General features: G+C 44.7%; 2 protein-coding genes across 3 annotated transcripts; one reads left to right on the plus strand and one right to left on the minus strand.

The window, feature by feature from the left end:
- Window positions 1–79: 79 nt before the first annotated feature.
- Window positions 80–4,368, plus strand: ddx49 (DEAD (Asp-Glu-Ala-Asp) box polypeptide 49). Its single transcript, XM_012828261.3, has 13 exons — window positions 80–375; window positions 614–737; window positions 1,194–1,279; window positions 1,363–1,484; window positions 1,690–1,874; window positions 2,172–2,312; window positions 2,411–2,486; window positions 2,574–2,650; window positions 2,777–2,874; window positions 2,964–3,038; window positions 3,378–3,466; window positions 3,571–3,642; window positions 3,835–4,368. The coding sequence occupies exons 1-13, from the start codon at window positions 261–263 to the stop codon at window positions 3,994–3,996; spliced, it is 1,422 nt and encodes a 473-aa protein (XP_012683715.1). The 5' UTR covers window positions 80–260; the 3' UTR covers window positions 3,997–4,368.
- LOC105900883 (UPF1 RNA helicase and ATPase) lies at window positions 4,111–20,541 on the minus strand. Of its 2 annotated transcripts, none has more exons than XM_031574333.2 (24): window positions 20,160–20,541; window positions 19,484–19,626; window positions 19,173–19,262; window positions 18,914–19,081; window positions 18,536–18,716; window positions 18,096–18,257; window positions 17,664–17,751; window positions 16,583–16,681; window positions 16,296–16,407; window positions 16,045–16,204; window positions 15,397–15,515; window positions 12,977–13,141; window positions 12,608–12,722; window positions 12,183–12,326; window positions 11,143–11,356; window positions 10,649–10,766; window positions 10,396–10,552; window positions 9,935–10,077; window positions 8,977–9,151; window positions 8,685–8,766; window positions 8,282–8,440; window positions 7,787–8,010; window positions 6,865–6,987; window positions 4,111–6,471 (listed from the first exon to the last, which is right to left on the minus strand). In XM_031574333.2, the coding sequence occupies exons 1-23, from the start codon at window positions 20,328–20,330 to the stop codon at window positions 6,868–6,870; spliced, it is 3,309 nt and encodes a 1,102-aa protein (XP_031430193.1). In that variant the 5' UTR covers window positions 20,331–20,541; the 3' UTR covers window positions 4,111–6,471; window positions 6,865–6,867. The 2 variants fall into 2 exon arrangements, with proteins under 2 accessions (XP_031430193.1, XP_012683711.1); XM_012828257.3 differs by having other exon boundaries at window positions 16,296–16,404; window positions 20,160–20,540.
- Window positions 20,542–20,556: the final 15 nt, after the last annotated feature.

The raw sequence follows: 20,556 nt of genomic DNA on the forward strand, positions 1-20,556 counted from the left end.
AGTAAAAGGAATTTGTCATTTTATTAATGAGTGCGGGGACATTGCTACTCCAGGCCAGTGGGTGGCAGTAATGCACTGTTATCTAGTTTATCACTTGTGGAAGTACAGTCAAGAAGAACAAGGACACGAGGCTGTTCGGCGAACTTTGGTGCTTCCTCTAGGAATTATTTGCATTTCTATATTAATTAACTGGTTTATCATTCTTTGTCATTCAAGGGCACAACATATAGACATAACAGTAAATCCATTGTGGAGGGGAAATGGCGGATTTTACCTCTTTGGGTTTGTCGGACTGGCTGATACTTCAATGTAAACAAATGGGCATCAGCAAACCAACTCCAGTCCAGGAAAATTGCATACCAGCAATTTTAGAAGGTAAGCTGAGTTTAATGCAAAGCTATTTCTACAAGAGTACAACGACACTATGGAGCTATGCTCTTATTCTTCATAACCTCTATCGCTTGTACTTCTTAGCAATGCGTTATATCTTTACGTCCTCAGCATGTTTGTGACAGATCTTAAGCCTTGCTAGGTTATAACTACCCTTAGTCCTCAGCATGTTTGTGACCGATCTTAAGCCTTGCTAGGTTATAACTCTACCCTTGGTCCTCAGGTCGCGATTGTATGGGCTGCGCCAAAACTGGCAGTGGAAAGACCGCTGCATTTGTTCTTCCAGTCCTTCAAAAGCTGTCTGAAGATCCGTATGGCATCTTCTGTCTTGTGCTCACACCCACCAGGTTGGTAAAAACTCCTGACAGCCAAGTCGGCATAATGAGGAAATTAATGTTAGTTGTATGGTACAAATGTTTAGGCATCCCGCTGCTATGTGTATTATCACCGTGATATTCTCACAGATAATTTAAACACTACATCACTGAAATAGATATAATGGAATCACAAAACACCCACTAGGCCTGTTCGGATGCTTCCTGATAGAATTGTTGAAGGGTCCTTTTCATCTTGTGATTATTTGTGAAAAGAATTAAGGTGTTCCCTGCAACTTGAATGACTGAAAATATTAAATGTTTACTGATACTGTTGCACATCTTTTGTGTGTGTTTGTGTGTGTGTGTGTGTGTGTGTGTGTGTGTGTGTGTGTGTGTGTGTGTGTGTGTGTGTGTGTGTGTGTGTGTGTGTGTGTGTGTGTGTGTGTGTGTGTGTGTGTTTATGTGTGTGTGTGTGTGTGTGTGTAGGGAGTTGGCATATCAGATTGCTGAGCAGTTTAGAGCTCTGGGCAAACCTTTAGGTGTGCGAGACACCATCATCGTTGGGGGAATGGGTAATCTTTTTAATTCTTGTTAATTTAGAAATTACAGATATCACATCACTTTGCATTTACTTTGGCAAATGTTCTGTTCTCAGACATGGTGAAACAGGGCTTAGATCTGTCAAAGAAACCACATATTGTAGTTGCAACTCCAGGAAGACTTGCCGATCACATTAGAAGCTGCAATACCTTCAGCATGAGTAAGATGAAATTTCTGGTGAGTATTCAGCCAAATTTATTTGTATTTACTAGAGACACTCTATGTTTAATAACAGCAGACTTAACCGAAGCTATTTTCAGGCTCTGGGCTCTGTAAAGTGCCTTGAGATAATTGTATTGTTTTGGCGCTATATAAATCCAATTGAATTGAATAGAAACATGCTCCATAAAGTGGCACATTGTTGCATGCTGTCTCCTTTAAGATAATGGACGAGGCTGACCGTCTGCTGGAGCAGGGCACAGACTTCGGTAAGGACCTGGAGACCATCCTCAGTGTGGTCCCCTCGAAGCGCCAGACCCTGCTCTTCAGCGCCACCCTCACAGACACACTGCAGGAGCTCAAGAGCATCGCCATGAACAAGCCTTTCTTCTGGGAGAGCAAATCTGAGTATGACTGCTGTCTTTCATCTGAGAGCGAGGGATTCAGCTGATCTCTGAGTTAAAGAGATACATTAGTTTCGGAGAGCGCTATGTGTTGTCAGACTTGCTAACCCCACAAGAACAAAGACGCACTGTCATTGAAAGTGTCATTTATATGCTTCATCGACAGAAACCTACTGTGTGATTCATTTCTGTTTACTGGGATCAAAGTTGTAGCGCCCCCTGTGAGGAATTATTGGAATAGAATAAGACTTCATTCTCAATGGCTATTTTGGTTAAATCAATTTGACAACCTCTTTGTTAGGGTACGGACTGTGGTGGAGTTGGATCAAAGGTATATCCTCACGCCAGAGAAGGTGAAAGATGCCTACCTGGTCCACCTTATCCAAAAATTCCAGGATGAACATGATGACTGGTCCCTCATCATTTTTACCAACACTTGCAAGTAAGTGTAGTCACTGGATTGTCAAATAATGATGTTTTTATTGAGTGACCTCATCATGGTATCATGAGTGACATTTATGTGTGTTCTGTGTGCAACAGAAATTGCCAGATACTCACAATGATGCTCCGTGAGTTTAAATTCCCCACCATTTCATTGCACTCGATGATGAAACAGGTAAGGGGGGGCAGACATTCATCCTTAAACCAGCAACCTTAGGTTAGACCAAGTTTACTAACCACCCATCCTCCTTACATTTTTCAGAAGCAAAGATTTGCTAACCTTGCCAAATTTAAGTCCAACGTCTTCAAAATCCTCATTGCTACTGATGTAGCCTCCAGGTAAGGATGTTTTAAGGGACATTGATTACCCTTAGTGAGGTTCTATTTTTCACATATTCAAAAATCTTGAGCTCAACCAAATCCTCCGAGGATATAAATGCTCTTTTGTGTTTCCACTTGTCATAGGGGTTTGGACATCCCAAGGGTCCAGGTGGTTATCAATCACAATACCCCAGGACTTCCTAAAACCTACATTCACAGAGTGGGCAGAACCGCCCGGGCAGGTAAGGGGGATTTTGGATCAGGGTTCTCTTCAGATTGGCAGATAGGCCAAGAGTTGGGTGATATTGACGTACACATTGCTTCCCCACAGGACGCAGCGGCATGTCAATCACTCTGGTGACGCAGTATGACATCCATCTGGTAAACGCCATCGAGGAACAAATCCGTAAGTTGGAACTCACATCACGGCTTCTAGTCCAAATAATCACTTTTTGTCAATAATAATTAAAGGAGATCAACAATCAATCATTTCTGCAAAGAAATGGCACTTTGGTTTGTGTAGATAATGCTCACATTGTGTCCATAAATTTGAAATCAATGTTGATTTATATATCAAATAATCTGTGTAGGTGATTCAGACTATATCAATGATTTAACATACCAGCAGCATTTATTGAACGATCTCCACTACGTAGGTGTTATAGCTGAAAGTTTCATATAATTGATATCTAAAAGATGTTAATAAGTATTTTAAGTGACTGGTTTTGTTTTATGTGCGCTACAGAGACCAAGCTGAAGGCACATCCAGTGGAAGAGAAGGAGGTGCTGAAGATCCTAACCCAAGTTAATGTGACCAGGCGCAAGTGTGAAATCGTATGTATAGCCTTTCCTAACGGGCCAGGGTTAATAATTGTTCGTTTTATGCTTTTTTGTGAGTGTGTATGTTGTGTAATTAACCATGACATTGACTTTTATAGAAGCTGGAGTCGTCAGACTTTGATGAGAAGAAGGAGATCAATAAGAGAAAGCAGATGATTCTGGAGGGCAAGGCAAGTGGCTCTCAAACTAAATATAGGCTACGTGATGTCTGCCTTTAATATATGCAAAAAGAATGTCTAGAAGTGACTTTCCATGTTACATGTAAAAGTGGCACGCTGTAGTTGATTTACAGTTGCTTTGAATACTGTGAAGTATTCAGGTCACAGAGGGACCCGTTTGATTTGTTTTTAATGACGTTACAGGACCCAGATGTGGAGCAGAAACGGAAAGCGGAACTCATGAAGATTAAGACACAGAACAAGAAATTCAAGGACAAAATTCAGCAAACAATTCAGCAGAAGCAAGAGAAGTCGGGTCAGAAGAAAGCACAGAGCAGCGCTAAAACGAAAAAAGAAGCGTCATAATCAGACGACTGACCCTCAGTGCATCACGTTTAATGTTCAGCTACCACTGATTATTTTCCCTTTTAGTGGATTTTCATGGAACAGTGACTCAGAAATGACACTTACACGTTTGAGTGGATGTGAGCATTTAAGCTTTATTGGAAAAATAAAATCAACCACACAGGAATGTGATTACAAGATAAACTGGTGAAAACAGCCCCCAAAGCCAACATGAAAACTCCACACATAAGGTGGGCCTCTACTGCACTACTGGCTGTCCGTGATAGGGAACATCCTCCGTCTCCTGAGAGGAGACTGGGGACAGCTCTTAGGGAATCATGGGAAGAGGGATTTTTTGGGGCAGGTATTAAACAAATAAAGACATAAAAGGTTTTGCGTTCTGGCTGATCATCATTATGGCTTCTGCTTGGCTCAGGTTTCATTCTCCATCATGGCTTTGTCTCAGTGCTGAGGTAATTACCATGACGACCACTGCCATGTCTAGTATTTCAGGTTCCTACACACACATTTCACTTGGTTACTGAAATATAAATTCTATGGGCATGATTGTCATGAACTGAAATATTTGTAAAAACCTTGATGGACTCAAAGCAGTTATTCCCTCCTACACTTGGTGGTAGTGCTAGTCTATGGTGGAGTACTACTAAGATGAACGGTGGTTCTGTAACCCCAAGCAAAACTGTACCTACACCACCACACACACCCCGTCTACTCATGACTCAAGGGAACCGTTTGAAGAGAAGTGTGGCAAACAGATAACAGAGCAGTGCTGTGTAACCACCTTCATAAAGGCATGTGCCGAGAGTGAGGACTAGACTTCATTGTTAAGGAAAGCACAGCAAACAGCAAACAAACATGTCACAGCAGTCTTTTGTGTCACTTCACTATCCAAGGGTACCTGGTCATACAGCTGCTGCTCGAATCAACCTACAGCACATTTGTTATCATGAATCTGTTTGATAAACCAGCACTTCCCGACAGACATTTGTCCAATAAGGAAATACTTGAGTGATTCAGAAAAAGTCAATCTTGACCGTCATGCTTGGAAAAGAAAGAAAGGAAAAGCAAAGTGTTTTTTTTTTTAACCATTTCACTAGGTCATACAGCTTCTATCCCTGCCTTGGACTAATGTACAAGCAGCCCTTAATGACACAGACAGCCTTATAATGTGAGCTTATATAGTCTCCTACTCTATGCGACAAAGCAGACAAATGGATTTGATGATTTAAAAATGATTAGGGTGGTACATTTAATCTTTATATAGTACCACTGGTAATAAAAGATTTGCCATTAAATGAAAAATAGTGGAATGAAGAACAAAAACGCACCAAGTCATCTAAATAAGCGTTTCGTCTAGCATTGTTAAGATCGCAGTCCAAATGGCATTTTGGTCACACATCTGAGCAATGCGGTTTGAAGTCTTCAGAAAACAAACACTGAATTGGTGAAATGACAATGAACTGATAAACAACCTGGACAGAAAGCGCACCATATGCAAAGCAACTGAAGTCATAGGGTTGAATGTGGGATTGGGATGCCATTTCCCTGTAGGTTCAGCAGGGGAAGAATCCAAATTTGGGCCAGTGAACTTGCAACAGTCCATAGCTAGAGGCCTGAAACAAACATCACCTTTTATTTTAAAATAATCTTACTACAGCCCTGCTTGGGAAGCTAATGAGGGTTTGCACCGAGATGCAGTCCGTGGTGGTTCAGGTCTAAAAGCTGGTTTAAAAGGAAAAGCTGGGCATGGCGCAGAAAGCCCAGCTCAAGGCAGAGACCTAGCCGTTAAACCTTCGTTTTAATTTTTTTACAGCTCATTTTGGAAACCGTCGGCCATGGGATCAGCCCGGATCTGCAGGTACGAGTTCAAATCTACCAATTCTCTCTCACAGGAGTCTGATCACCCATGTCAGAATATGAAGCAGGCTTCACAAGCAGTCAGCTCGGAGATGAAGGTCAAACTTTACTGTGTAAGTGTGCAGCAGCTGCGCCTCGGTGCCTCTGGGCTGGGTAGCGCTCGCTGGATGGGGAAGGAGCTCAGCTTCACCTCCCTCTCAGCTCAGAGAGCCCCGGTCCCCCCGCTGCACTGGTCTCTCCTCAGGTAGGGGGCGCCAGAGTGGAGTGTGGGGGGGAGAGTCGTGCCCTCGTGAGAGAGGACTTGTTTGTTTGGGTCAGACAGTCCGAGCGCGAGCAGCAGGCCCCCTCCGATCGCCCGCTCTCTCTCTCTCTCTCTCTCTCCGCAGGCTGGCAGCCATTCCTCCATCTTGTATGTTCCCCTTCTCTATCTCTTTCCTGTTGGTGCTCCTCCTTCTCCCTCCTGTGATTGGTTGGTTCCTGTTCCCGTTGCCATCACAGAGTGGCGCTCCAGTCGTGGCAGAGGAAATCAGGTCTCCATGTTCTGTTTATTTAGTGTTTCCCCAGAATAAAATGCAGTTGGACCAAGCTCAGCTTGCGCCTCGAGCCTCTTCAGTCACCCTGGAAGACAACAGGCAACAATGTCATCATGTGATGGAAACATCGTTTCCCCACCCAGCACCTGCTGCCGTCACTGACAGGTGGAGTCTACTGCTGGCGTAAAGCAAATCTTTTTCAAATAAAAGTGCCTAAATTGATTAACTTAAATTACCTACCAGCATCCTTACCAAATACTAAATGCAAGACAAAATCTTGCCAGGTGTTGATAACACAAGTAAAGTACATGACAGGTGAAGATGCAATGCATAGTAGTGTATGGCGACAGCCACTCTAGAAGTCAGTGTAAAATAGTCCCTTTACCCAGTCCACCCACAGGTGAAGTCCCTTTACCCAGTCCACCCACAGGTGAAGTCAGTCCCTTTCCCCAGTCCACCCACAGGTGAAGTCGCTTACATTTTAATACTGTGACAGTCCAGTTACTCCACCATGTTGGTATGCACGTTCACCCTGGTATGTTGAGTCTTGAGACAGAGCCACATCGATCTGAGACTTGAACTCATCCCCCAAGTAACTGTCCTGGAAAGCACATTAACACAGAGGAGATTTTAGTGGTGCAACCTATACATTTCACAATAATTGTTTTTATTTGAATAATTAGCAAGTACAGGACTAACTACCTGAGTAGGAAAAGGAATACAGTGGAGATGGTGGTAGTTACAGACGCTGTGCCATTTATAGGTCACAGTACTCTCATTTCTTTGGATCATTGGATCCCACACAGGATTCATGTTTTGGTCACCGCAGGACTAACTGTGCCTACTGTTGCTTGTCCAAAGTCATTTACACTACAAACCATCTCCCAAAGGCTGGGAGAGGTCAAAGACTAGCTGCTGATGTATCTGTAGCTGGTGCTTTACCTGGGAGAGCTCAGGCTGGGAGAGCTCAGGCTGGGAGAGCCGCTGATGTATCTGTAGCGGGTGTGTTACCTGTGAGAGCTCACAAACATGTCCCCAATGACTAGCTGCTGATGTATCTGTAGCGGGTGCTTTACCTGGGAGAGCTCAGGAACATCTCCCCAATGACTAGCTGCTGATGTATCTGTAGCGGGTGCTTTACCTGGGACAGCTCAGGAACATCTCCCCAATGACTAGCTGCTGATGTATCTATAGCTGGTGTGTTACCTGGGACATCTCATAAACATCTCCCCAATGACTAGCTGCTGATGTATCTGTAGCTGGTGTGTTACCTGGGACATCTCATAAACATCTCCCCAATGACTAGCGGCTGATGTATCTGTAGTGGGTGTGTTACCTGGGACATCTCATAAACATCTCCCCAATGACTAGCTGCTGATGTATCTGTAGCGGTGCGTTACCTGGGACAGCTCAGGCTGGGAGAGGCCGGGCTGGCTCATCTGTGAGGGCTGGCTCATGGCGATGTAGCCCTGGGTGAGCGGGCCCTGGGAGAATGGCTGAGACGCTGCATCCTGGCTGGCCTGGCTGTTGCCAATGTTACCTTGCCCACTGCCATGGTTGGCAGCGCCACGGGGCTTCTGACGCCCACCGCGACCTCCTCTGCCTTTATTAAGGCCTCCACGCCCTGGAGGAATACAATAACATCCTGCATTACTCTCCAACAATACAATACATGAAAAGAGCATCATGGACTAGTTCATATTCTACACCAAGAACCCATCTGATTTGTTGACAGAAAATGATATAGAAAATGAACAAGGCCATTAACACTTAAAATTGAAGCCCTGCAACCATCAGCCATCCACCATTGTGACTGTTCTTCATAGTTAGGGTTAAAATGGCGACGAGTATTACTGGGGAAAGCCAGCTGGGAGATGGATGGAGGTGTGCCTTACCAAGAGCAGGGCCACTGGCCTGGCCCAGGTAGCCTGGCGGGGGCATGTGTGGCATCATCAGGTTGAAGGGGATGGGCATGTTCATGGCTGCCACGTGGTTAGGGCCAGCACCGATCATGCCAATCTGATCATGGGTCTGGAAGTAAATGTTTGGACGGCCTGCAAACACATTCAAAATGACAGCTTTACCAACCCTTCACACAGGGACACAGGTTGAGATGAAATTGCTTAAAACACTGATGAGTAAAACTAAGCCCTCCAATAAACATTTGGCACATTGCACTCATTACCAAAAACAGAATGAAACATTGTTGCCTCCATTTGGAGATCACTAGTAATATTAAAGTAGAAAATCGACCGGGTCATGGAGAGCAGACGCAGCCGTCTCTGGTGCTGGCCTCACCTGTGTTGCTGCGGTCGTACGCAGAGCCGGGGATCAGGGCCTCTCTGGCGTCATACATGGCCGTGGTCATGAAGCGGGCACCCTGAACAGACCCAATGGAAGAATCAGCTGAACCGAATCGCATAATAGGCATTCATGCAATATACGGTAATTTTATAAAACGACAGAAATAATAATAATACTAGTCAGATTTGTCCACCCTAGGTGATGATACACCAACATAAACCCCATGTGCTGTGGAGCCAGTATCAGGACAGGTGCGCCACCATGTGGTCAGGCCTGGTACACTCACGGGGTTGATGGTGTTGACCAGCTTGCGGGGCTTGCTGAACTGCATGAGGCTCTCCCGGAGGTTGTTCAGGGGCCCCTCCACCAGCACCTTCTGCTCCTTGTAGTAGTTCAGCAGGTGGTTCCACAGCGGCTGCTTGGACAGGGCCTTGGGGTTGCCCACGATGATCACGCCGTACCTGAGCGAGTGAGCGAGCGAGCGCGGGCACACATACATCAGGCTTGATTTCACAACAAAACTAGACATACCAGACAGCGGCGTGTAATATGACTGCTGCAAGCAGCGATCATCGGGGTCCAAACAACTGGTGTGAACTGCTGAACTGTGATTGGCCATTGGCGGGCATTTTGTTTAGCGAGCCAGAATTAAACTTTAGGAGATGTGAAGAAATGTAGCGGTTCTTGAGATATTTGAAGGTGTAAGTTGCAGCGTCCCCTTACGTTTCAAATGTCATGGATTTGGCGTGCGCCTTAAGAATGTGGTAGTGATGCTGGGTAGTTTGAACCTTCACATCACAAGATATTGGCTAGTGAACTGCTGGATTTTTGTTTTGACTATTATTCACTAGGTGCTCAAACAGTTTGAGCTTCTGCCCAAAAAGTGCTTTGACCCCATCCCACTTCAGGAGGCGCTAGCACCAAGGGCAATGCACACCTACGGACACACACACCTAGGGCAATACACTTTTTTTTCCGTATCAGCCATGTGGGGCTACAACCAGGCCAAGTTTTATGTGGACTGGTGAAGTCTAAATATATGATAGTTTGCCAAATAAAAAATAGCACATAATTAATGAGGCCTCCTAAATGAACAAGGCACTCTAACTGAACCATCACACAGTACATGTGGAGGAGGGCTGCTTTACCGCTCCCTTTGGATGTCTGGACACTAGTGGTTCACTACACAGACCCATAGGACTCACCAACATATGCAACGGCAGAAAGACTACAGTGCTAATTACCTTGCTCTGGTGAGAGCCACGTTGAGACGCCGTGGATCGTTGAGGAAACCAATGCCCTGGTGCTCATTCGCACGCACACAGGACAGAATGATGAAGTCCTTCTCACGGCCCTGGAAGGCGTCCACACTGGCAATCTCCACTTCCTGCATCATCAAAAACAAACCTGTTCAGCACAGCACCTTCACTGGAGGTATTCTACTAGTACAGCACCCATCACTGGAGGTATTCTACTAGTACTGCACAGCACCAACAAGGAAAGGGAAAACAAGCCCCAGGAAGTAACATTCCAAACTCTTGCACTGGACATTTCAATAGTGTTGATGTTACATTTATTTTACCTTTCATGCACACATTACGCATATATACACACACACACACACACACACACACACACACACACACACACACACACAATAGCTACACACATATACAATGCCTACATGGAGGAAGCAGTGACTCACCTGGTAGAGCTTAGTGTGCAGGGAGCCACTGAACTGCATGTACTGCACCAGGTAAGACCTCTGGCCCTCGTAGGGTGTGATAATGCCGATCTGATCCGGCTTTGCGCCGGCCTTCAGGAGCCGCGTGGTGATCTTCTCCACGTTAGACGCCTCGGTCCTGTGGAGCAAACACACGCAGCACCTCAGCACTGATTCACCGCTCGTTACTCAGACGTGTGTCCCACCCTGAAGAGGATCACCTCGGGGAGCATACCTGTTGAGGTAGGAGGTGCCGGAGCTGGCGATCTCCTCCTGGCCCTGGGTCACGTAGAAGAACATGGGCTTGTCCGGCTGAGGCCACTGGAAGTCAAAGCCTTTCTTAATGCGGTCACCTACAACATTAAAAACAACAGGATTACTACAGGATTCAACCCCACAGGGCACATTTATTCACGACAGAACAAATCAGAATCTAAGGGTATAACGGAAATAAACACCATTCTTATGGTTTCACTTCCTACTGTGCTGCTTGGAACTATGGACACCATAAAATACTATAATCCGAGTTCAGATATATAATAATCTATATATATTATGAAATATAAACTTATAATCCGAGTTTATATATATTTATATATATCTAATGGCAATGACATGACGAAACAATCTACTGTTTTCTGTGGCTGATGAGGAACAAGCTGCTGGCTGTTTAAATGGCTTCCCCCCCGCTCCTCAGTGTTTCTCTGCTCCTGTGCCAGTTCTGCGTACCTGCGGTGACTCCGTTCTGCAGCGAGCCCTCGTAGAAGATGTTGGAGGGGAAGGCACTGAGGGCGGGGTGCATGCGGTACTGCACCTGCAGGCGGATGGGCCTGATGCCCAGAACCACCAGCCGCTCAAACAGAGACTGGGACAGGCCCGCCTTGGCCGCCTTCTTACACATCACCACCGGCCCCAGCTGACAGTGGTCTCCCACCAGGATCAGCTAAAAGGGGGGGAAACAGAAAAGTTAGATGTAGACAAGCTCTGGGGAAATGTTGAAAGTGGAAAATCTTTTACAGCAGCACCTTTTTTTCTGGAAGTTTGTAATGTCATATGTCTGTCAATTTGAGGAAGCTGAGCCAATGTAGGTCAAAGCTATAGGTGTAGCTACCTTCTTAATCTTTCCATAAGATGTTACAAGTTACAAGTCTTTTATTTGTCAGATGCACAAAATGACACAGGGTCAGACTGGGCACTGAAATTCTTACGACAAGGCGCCGCCCAAAAACCTACCATAACATAACATAATAACAAACCATGACGTACACTCTGTACAAGTACTATGAACATAATTTACACATAATAAACATATAATAACCTAAATAACCTTCCTAAATATACAAGATAAATATACAACACTTATAGGTTTGTCTGTCAGCCAAGTGAGTTCCAGGATCCCTTTGGATCACTTTGAATTCACACAATTGTTTCATTAACAGGAACACCACCTCGCACCTCATTAACAGGAACACCTCGCAAGTTGCAGTGTGGTTCCCATGCTGAATAGAACTGAGACTCTTCGGTTCCTCAAACATTCTTGCCATACAGAGCAGTCCCATAAATGAGTGTCTCAACACTTCCTATCTCTACAGAGCAGTCCCATAAATGAGTGTCTCAACACTTCCTATCTCTACAGAGCAGTCCCATAAATGAGTGTCTCAACACTTCCTATCTCTGGTCTAATAGACAGGTTATGCCCGGAGGCAAAAGCACACAGATTGATTGAGTAGGTGGCAAAAGCACACAGATTGAGTGAGTAGGTGGCGTACCTGCTTGGCCCCAAGCACCACGGGCACCATGCACTCGGGCTCCGTGGCCTGGGTGCTCTCGTCGATGAGGATGGAGCGGAACTGCATCTTAGCCAGCCGAGGGTCCCCAGCACCAACACACGTGCCGCAGATCACATCCGCATTCTGGGGGACACCAGGGAGAGAAGCGTGGCCACAACATATCCCATGGAGAGTTAGCGTTGGGTAGTACACATAGGACAATGCAGAGTATTTCAGATGTATGGATATATGTTGCTGAACTGAAATCAAATTTCTTCAGAGTGCAATATCACCACATATTAAATGGTTTACTGGAAGATCTCTGTAACATTATGTCTGAATCGTACTCTCTGCTTGAGACAATCGGCCCAATCAGAAGCCAGACAGCCAGCCCTGAGGAGCAGGAGATGCAGAGGAGGGCTCACCATGAGGAGCTCTCGCTCAGCGGTGCGCTTCAGAGCCCTGTAGCGCTTCTCGTCCGCGGAGGACAGCTCTCCGGTCTCGTCCTTCAGCTGCTGCAGCTTCTGGAGCTCTGGCATGCTGGTCATGGACAACACAGATGATCAGAACACACACACACACACACACACACACACACACACACACACACACACACACACCCCAAACGCCAGGCCAGGTTCACTCACATAAACATACACAGATGATCAGAACTCACACACACCAATCGCCAGGCCAGGTTCACTCACATAAACATATGCCATTACAATACCACTTCACTGCAAAGCACCAAATTCAGCAAAATTGGGGGAAAGCGGCGAGTTAAGGTGTCTGACCTGTCCATGTTGCGGATCTGGTTGTGCAGAGCCAGGAAGGAGACGGGCGAGTCGATGGCCTCTCTGCTCTTGGCACACAGCCTCACCACCTTCAGCCCCGACATGTGGATCTTCTCCGTCAGTTGGTCCACAGCTATGTTACTGGGAGCGCACACCAGCACAGGCCTGTGGACAGAGAGAGAGCACGATGGGAACTGAAATTTCCTTTATAGGATCAAGTTGATGTCATTAGGCCCATTCTGATATAAATATATTTTCTAGTTTATCTGAATTAAACATCAGTTAAAAGTCCCCAACAATGCTTACTTGAGTATAGTCATTTAGATACATACAGATGGATGAATATGAGTATATACCAAGGTTATTATAGTTTTGCATTTTTCACTAGTTTTTATTTTTATTTCGTTTTGACTTTTTGTTTTCAATTTCAGTTTCGTTTTAATTAGTTTTTAAAGCGGGTTTGCTAGTTTAGTTTAGTTTCTATTTTTTGAAAATGCTTAGTTTGAGTTTAGTTTTTATTAGTTTCAGTATTAGTTTTAGTCTTTACCGCGGAATGCAACAGACCAAGGGGGGCCAGTCAGGGAAGCTTAATTTTTTTGCTTGCAAAACAAAATGCTCAAAATGAATAGAAGTTAGAAGCTATAATAAATAATATGTAATAAAAACTCACCAAACATACCATTTAAAAAAAATGATTCACTTAGGACAGATGAACAGCCATCCACAAAAGACAACTATGAAAGATCTGTGTCAGACGTGTGTCAGTCAGAATTTGCGCATGTCCTGTTCAAACAGACAGGAGACAGGGAGACGGTGAGGCAGCGACGAGCTGTGCCTCATCTCAGATTGCGCAATCCCTCACAAACTGGGTTGAGCGCATGCGTAGAACCGATTTAGCCTCGCTGATCTGACGTAAAGCCGCAGTGAAAAAGCATGGAGAGGAGGCAAACAGTACCTCTGCTTCAATGAAGGGAGCATGCGAGAGCCCACCGGTCGGGTTTATGCTTGTTCTGCCGTTACTCTTCTTATATTTGACATTGACTACGAAAATGGAAGATTCTATAGCTAAGCTAAAACATTTCTCATAACTGGACTTTCAATCAAAGCGTGAATTGATCAATGGGAGACCAATACCGTAGCTAAAAGGTATGCTTCAAACGACGGGACATAAGTAACTCGATCGACTTCTCACAACCAAAGCCAAATTGCTTTGAAAATATTTTGAACCACAGGGGGCCTGTGCGACTTCGTAAGAGTTCATATTCACGAGTGCATAATCACACATATTAACACGAGTTCATCACAAGCTAGCAGCTGCCAACTGTATGTATTGTAGCCACCTTACCAGACTATGTGTGTGTAAAGAATGCTGATATGAAAAACAACCAGTAGTCAAAGTGCAAGCTGCCAATTGAATGGTGATTTAAGCTACTGTATTGGGTTTATATATTTGTAAATCTGACTCTGAAGTGACTCACCAGCCACGAACCTCACCGCACGTTACTGTTCCAAGTAATCCCAAATAGGACTCTGTCGCTTTCTCCCGATTTCTGCCGCCATGAAACCAGGTGAGGGGCGTGTACTAAAAGTGGTACGGCGGAAGGTCGGATAAGGCTATGTATGAAATAAATTGACATCTATGAAATACATTGACAAAGACGAAAACTAAGGACATTTTCTCTATAATTCTATTTTATTTTAGTTAGTTTTATAAAGACACAATACAGTTTCAGTTAGTTATCGTTTTTTTTATAAAGCCTCGTTTTTATTTTTATTTCAGTTAACGAAAAAAAAAAATCACACCTCGTTTTCGTTTTTTCGTTAGTTTTCGTTAACTATAATAACCTTGGTATATACACACACATATCAGTTATATCCCACTTTCCTGTGCTACCATTTCTTGTAACACGGGTGGGGAAATTCCAGTATGGGGTGGGGGCTGGGACAGGTGGATTCTATGATTCACCAAGTACACGCTTCCCAACCACACCCAGGGAGTGCTGCTCTCACACTGCAGTTCACTGGAATGGGCACGGCTCCACACACACACTATGGAATGAGCACGGCTCCACACACACACACACACACACACACACACACACACACACACACACACACACACACACCACACTATGGAATGGGGACGACTCTACACACACATCACACTATGGTGTGACTTCAGTGAGGCACGGCACAATATCATATTGTGACGAAGTAAACCACTAACGTGGATGGAGAAATGAGACTCGTTTAAATGGTTTACATTTTTTAAAGTTCTCAAAATCTAAAAGTAATGGCATCAGAGTGCGGTGAGAGAATACTCCAAGGTTTGACATAAATGCTGTTAGTGTGTGGTTTGAGGTTTGATCGTTTATTTCTCAGTGCCTACACATGGAAAGCATACGTATAGACGCTCTTACCCATTGCCCTGTCTGGCCAGGTGATACACTACGGTTGCCGAGGTGACCGTTTTACCCGTCCCAGGCGGACCCTGAATGAGGCTGAGAGGACGCTGGAGAACAGTCTTCACCGCATACACCTGGACCAAACATCAGAGAGAGACATATGTGCATCTCTGTCTATATACATACATATACATATATATATATACACACACACACACACACACACACACCTGGACCAAACATCACAGAGAGACATATCTGCATCTCTGTCTATATACATACATATACACACACACACACACCTGGACCAAACATCACAGAGAGACATATCTGCATCACTGTCTATCTACATACATATACACACACACACACACACACACACACACACCACAGAGATATTTGGCATCACTGTCTATCTACATACATATATACACACACATGCGCGCATACGTACACACACGCACGTAAGTGTGCACACACACACACAAACACGGCTGCATTCTTTCCACAGCGCTATAAATTTAGCCTGCGTGTATTTCCCCTGCTGTCTCCCTGCGGGGTGCGCGCTTGTGTATGTATATGCAGGATCAGAGAGAAAACCACATTCTTTCATGTATGATCTCAGAATCAGCTCGGGCTGCAGGGAAGACAGGGCGTGGCTACCTGAGAGTGGTTAAGGTCAGGAAGACCCTGGGCAGTGAAACGCTTGGGAAGCTGACACTTGATGAGGACGTCCTCCACCTCGTGGCCCAGAAGCTTGTGGTATATGTACCCAGACACGGAGGTCTCATCCACGGCAAAGGTCTTTAGGGCACTCTGCATTCTGTTCATGCAGAAAACACAACACGTTGTCATATATAGGCATCCACACACAGAAGAAAATATATAAAACTCATAATTCAAAATGTACTCACCGATCAAAGGAGGTGGACTTCCACACAAAATCGACCTGGAAGTTGTGTGTGACTTCAATGGGCGCTCCAACGCTGCTTCGCAATTCAATTGCGATCTCATCTCCATAATCTTCGCAATAGTGGTCAAGGACTGAGACTTTGATTAGAGCCCCCCCCCCCCTTCAAGCACCTGCCCATAGTTGTTGTAGTATATTTCCAATGTTATGTGAGCCTATGGGATTAAGTGACCGTTTTACATATATGTCCTGACTACCTTCGCTTTGACCCCACATGGACTGAAAGGATACTGTCTGGTACTTTGATGACATGTCCAATCCCTTTCCAAAGTGGAGCCAGATCACCTTTATACCGGAGACAGATCTCATCTCCCTGCATCAGCCTCATATCTAAGCAAAAACAAATACAGTAGTAAACAGGGGAAAAAGCTAAACATCAACAAACAAAACAAAAAACACACTATTACTTCCAAATGAAAAAAATCGATGTGAACTATGAACTTGCACTACATAAGGGGTAGCGAGCAACCAGGTGTCCTGTTATACAAAAATATTAGATGAGGCAGACAGAGGCAAAAAAAAAACACCATAACGCGAAGCGAGGTGGAGTTGTCACCACCAAGTCCAATATTGTCGTATAACAGCCTCGAAGGCCGTTATCCCGCTTATACCCCGGTTGCCACATGTATTTGGGCAGGCATGTACAGCCCACGGAGGAAACGTTTGGCTCAGTTTAAAAAGAAGCCCACCTGTTTAGTTCGTAGTAAGACATTCTTAAGGTCACAGACAAGGACAACATTGAGTAGTTTCTATGGTTACAGTTGATTCCACTGTTGCTAAGCCTGAATGCTTTAGCTTGCTATCGATAGCGGTTTCTGATTCTATGCTTGCTAGCTTGACAGCCTGCTAGTTCTCCACATAACTTGTTATTTTACCACAGAATTCATTGCATTTACACAGCTTGGCAAAATTAGAGAATTTACTTTGTTCATTCATTAGCTTGCCTGACTACACACTCACTGAAGTAGCCTCTATTGATCTTTTCCATCAACCGTTATTTACTATGGTTTTATAATTACCATTCAAAGTTTGTGGATTCCAGAGCATTAATATAGAACTGTGATTAAACCTTTTTACCTGACCTTATTCATAGGTGTCCCGTTATACATAAAATATCGGGACACCTGCCAGCCAATTCAAAAAGCATATTTCTTGTCACCGGGGTATAATATACCACCAACTTACATTGCCACAAAAAAAAAAAAAAAGAAAAAAGATGACGCAGGATTGGCATGCGTGGGATGCGTGATGCAGGATGCGTAATGAGAAACACAACCAGAGAAGAGCAGGCAAATAAAATGAGAGGAATTACCACCTGAGTCCGTCTTGGGTAATGAGAAATAAGCAATCCGTTTTTTATTCAGTCCCAGGTCCCACCTGACAGTTATATTGTCTTGGGTCTGCAGAAAATAAATAAATCAGTCAGTCAGTCCTGAGAAAAACTCTTTGTCTGTGTTAGCTCAGACGAACTACAGCTAGCATGACACTGTCCACAAAACAAGGCAAGAACTAATACATGCTGCCTATGAAGTTAGCAGACTACTGGAGCAGGTGGTACTGGATGTGCTAATGTTATTAAAGCAGACGGCATTCTGCGGTGCAATAAGCACATCATTAGTCAGCTGATCAGGCATGTTGAAATGTTTGACTAGAGCTAGAGCTTAAGAACTGATTAAGAAATGCCTGTTGGGTGTGTGTATCAACATATAAAACGGTATTGTTTCACCTAAAAGCAGCAACATACCTGGGACTCTTTGAGCTTTTTGTCATAGTCGGCCTCCAGCTTGACCAGAGGCCCAAAGATGTTCTGGTACTGGTAGGCATCCTCATAGCGTAGCAGCACGTGCTGAGGCTCCTCGTCCACACCAGGCTTCTCAAGGTCCTCCAGGGTTGCAGTGGGATTGTCCTGAGAGCCCATCACATCATGGTGGTTATTCAAACCTTACACTACTGACTGAGGGTCTAACCCACTTCAGTATAAGGTCAGTAACTTAAAACACAAAATATCTGACTTCAAAACAAAGGATAAGTACAACTGGTGGCCTGAATGAAAAGGCATTAAACTTGGGTGAGAAAAAATGCTTTTCACCAGACTTCAGACCAGCCATCATCCAATTTCCATTCCCAGTAAATAACACATCCAAATGGCATGACCAAAAGGCCCGCTGAAGGATGCGGTCTAACCTTCCAGAGCTCCTCAAGCTTGTTGATCTGCTGGGCAGCGATCTGGCGTGCCCGGAGCTGCTCCTGTTCGGAGGGGATCTTCACAAGCCAGGACAGGAAGCAGCGGTCCTGGATAAGTGGCTGCCACTGAGAGCTGTCCCAGTTGATGTCCTTCAGGCTGCTCTGACTCGCACACGGCTGCCTGTGGGTGGAAATAACAATGTTTCTCTTTAATCAGGACAAACCATGCTGCTGACACACATCGCTGCATAGTCAGTCAACCACCACGTGCCATTAAGTCTTCTTCAAAGACAGTCCTCCACGAAACTCAACTGCACAACAGTTACGACCACCATGTGCCTTTAGTCTTCTTCAAAGACAATTCTCCATGAAACTCACCTGCACAGCAGTACGACCACCGAGTCAGCCTTGGCAGGGATGAAGCCCAGGAGGAACACATTGCGACAGCCACAGTTGTAGCACTCCAACACAGTCTCTCCCAGGGGCCCATCCTTGTGAAGAGTCACCTCCTTGCACTTGGCTCTCACCAGGTGGTTCACAATGTGGCTGAAAGTCACAAAATCAATAATGATTTATCTCAAAGAGATATCTATAGCTGCCTGTATTAATGTAGGCATAAGCTTTAATTCTACTGTACCTCCCAGAGGTGTTGCCTCGCCCATTGCAGAACCACTTCTTGCTTGTGTTGCAGTACACCACACATGCTGGATCATGAATGCCACAGTAGCTTTGGAAAGCAAATGATAAGGTGTTTAAGCCTAGTGGTGTTGATGGCAATGCGTTTCAAGACACAAGTCTCGCATTAAACAAAAGAAAGGATCAGATCACAAAGGTCTTCACAAGGACAACACATTACATGATACTTCACGCATGGAGACCTTTTGAGGAATTTGTATCAACAAGTAAGTACAGTGAAGAAAAAAGTTTTTAGCACGATTCCCCCCTCACCTGCAGGCATGCACTGGTAGGTCTTTGGTGTAATAGGCATCCTCCTCATCTTCCTCAAAGTTCAGTTCCGCTAAAAGTTGACTTGTTTTAGCAACAGAATCATCAAGTGGTCCGTTTTGTAAAACTTCGTCGGGGCCATTTACCTAAAGAAAAACAATGTTTGTCATCATGTTTTCTAAAAGGAAGTCAATAAACAGCACATTAAAAAAATTCAAATAGTGAACACGCCTGGCTTCTGAGAGGCTTTCGCGGCAGGTACCTATTATTGCTAGCTAACGTTAGCCACCGCAATGTGGCTTTCCTGGGGTAATGATATCTAGCTAACATTATGTTAGCTATGCTGCCCATATGTATGCTAGCATACCTCACCTGCTGCGCGGGTGAGGTATGCTAGTCTACAGCACCTCGAAACGTTGTCTTTAGTTAAGCGGCTAGCTAACATTTTCAACTCAGTTACCGACAACGTTAAATGATTTCACATTGCCTTTTGAAAATCAAATCGCAAGCAAGCAAGCTAACGTTTCCGTTAATGCTCGCTGGTGTTAGATTAACGTTGGCTAGGATATGAGCCAAACGCTAGCTAGCGACAACTACCCTATGCTAACTCAGATTTGGAGAGCAAGAAAGGTAAACCAGAGGTAAACATAAGCCTGAGCACGTAAGGAATATAACAAACCTGATTATCCAGCTGACTTTGGGTCTGGCCTTGAGTTTGCGTTTGACTAGGAAGTGTAAAATCAGTGAATTCATACTCAGAGCCTTGGGTATCAGCTCCAAGCAACTCAGTTTCCTCGGTATCCAGGAAGGTTAGAGTCTGAGAACTCGGCCCATACGCTTCCACACTCATCTTCACAACTTGACAGTGGTTTGCGAGACACTGTTGTATCTATAGACAGGATTATTTAAATCCGTCGCCGGCTACTTTATCTATTTATCGCAGCTGATAACTCGATCCGAAAGAGAAACCCCAGCATCTACAATCCAGTAAGCTAGCTAGATTCGAACACAAACAGAATTTGGAATCACACAAGAAAATAAACGGAAAGCTCCGCTCGAGGTCTTCTCTCACTCCA

The sequence above is a fragment of the Clupea harengus genome, chromosome 10 (genome assembly GCF_900700415.2).
Source record: "Clupea harengus chromosome 10, Ch_v2.0.2, whole genome shotgun sequence".
Lineage (NCBI taxonomy): Eukaryota > Metazoa > Chordata > Actinopteri > Clupeiformes > Clupeidae > Clupea > Clupea harengus.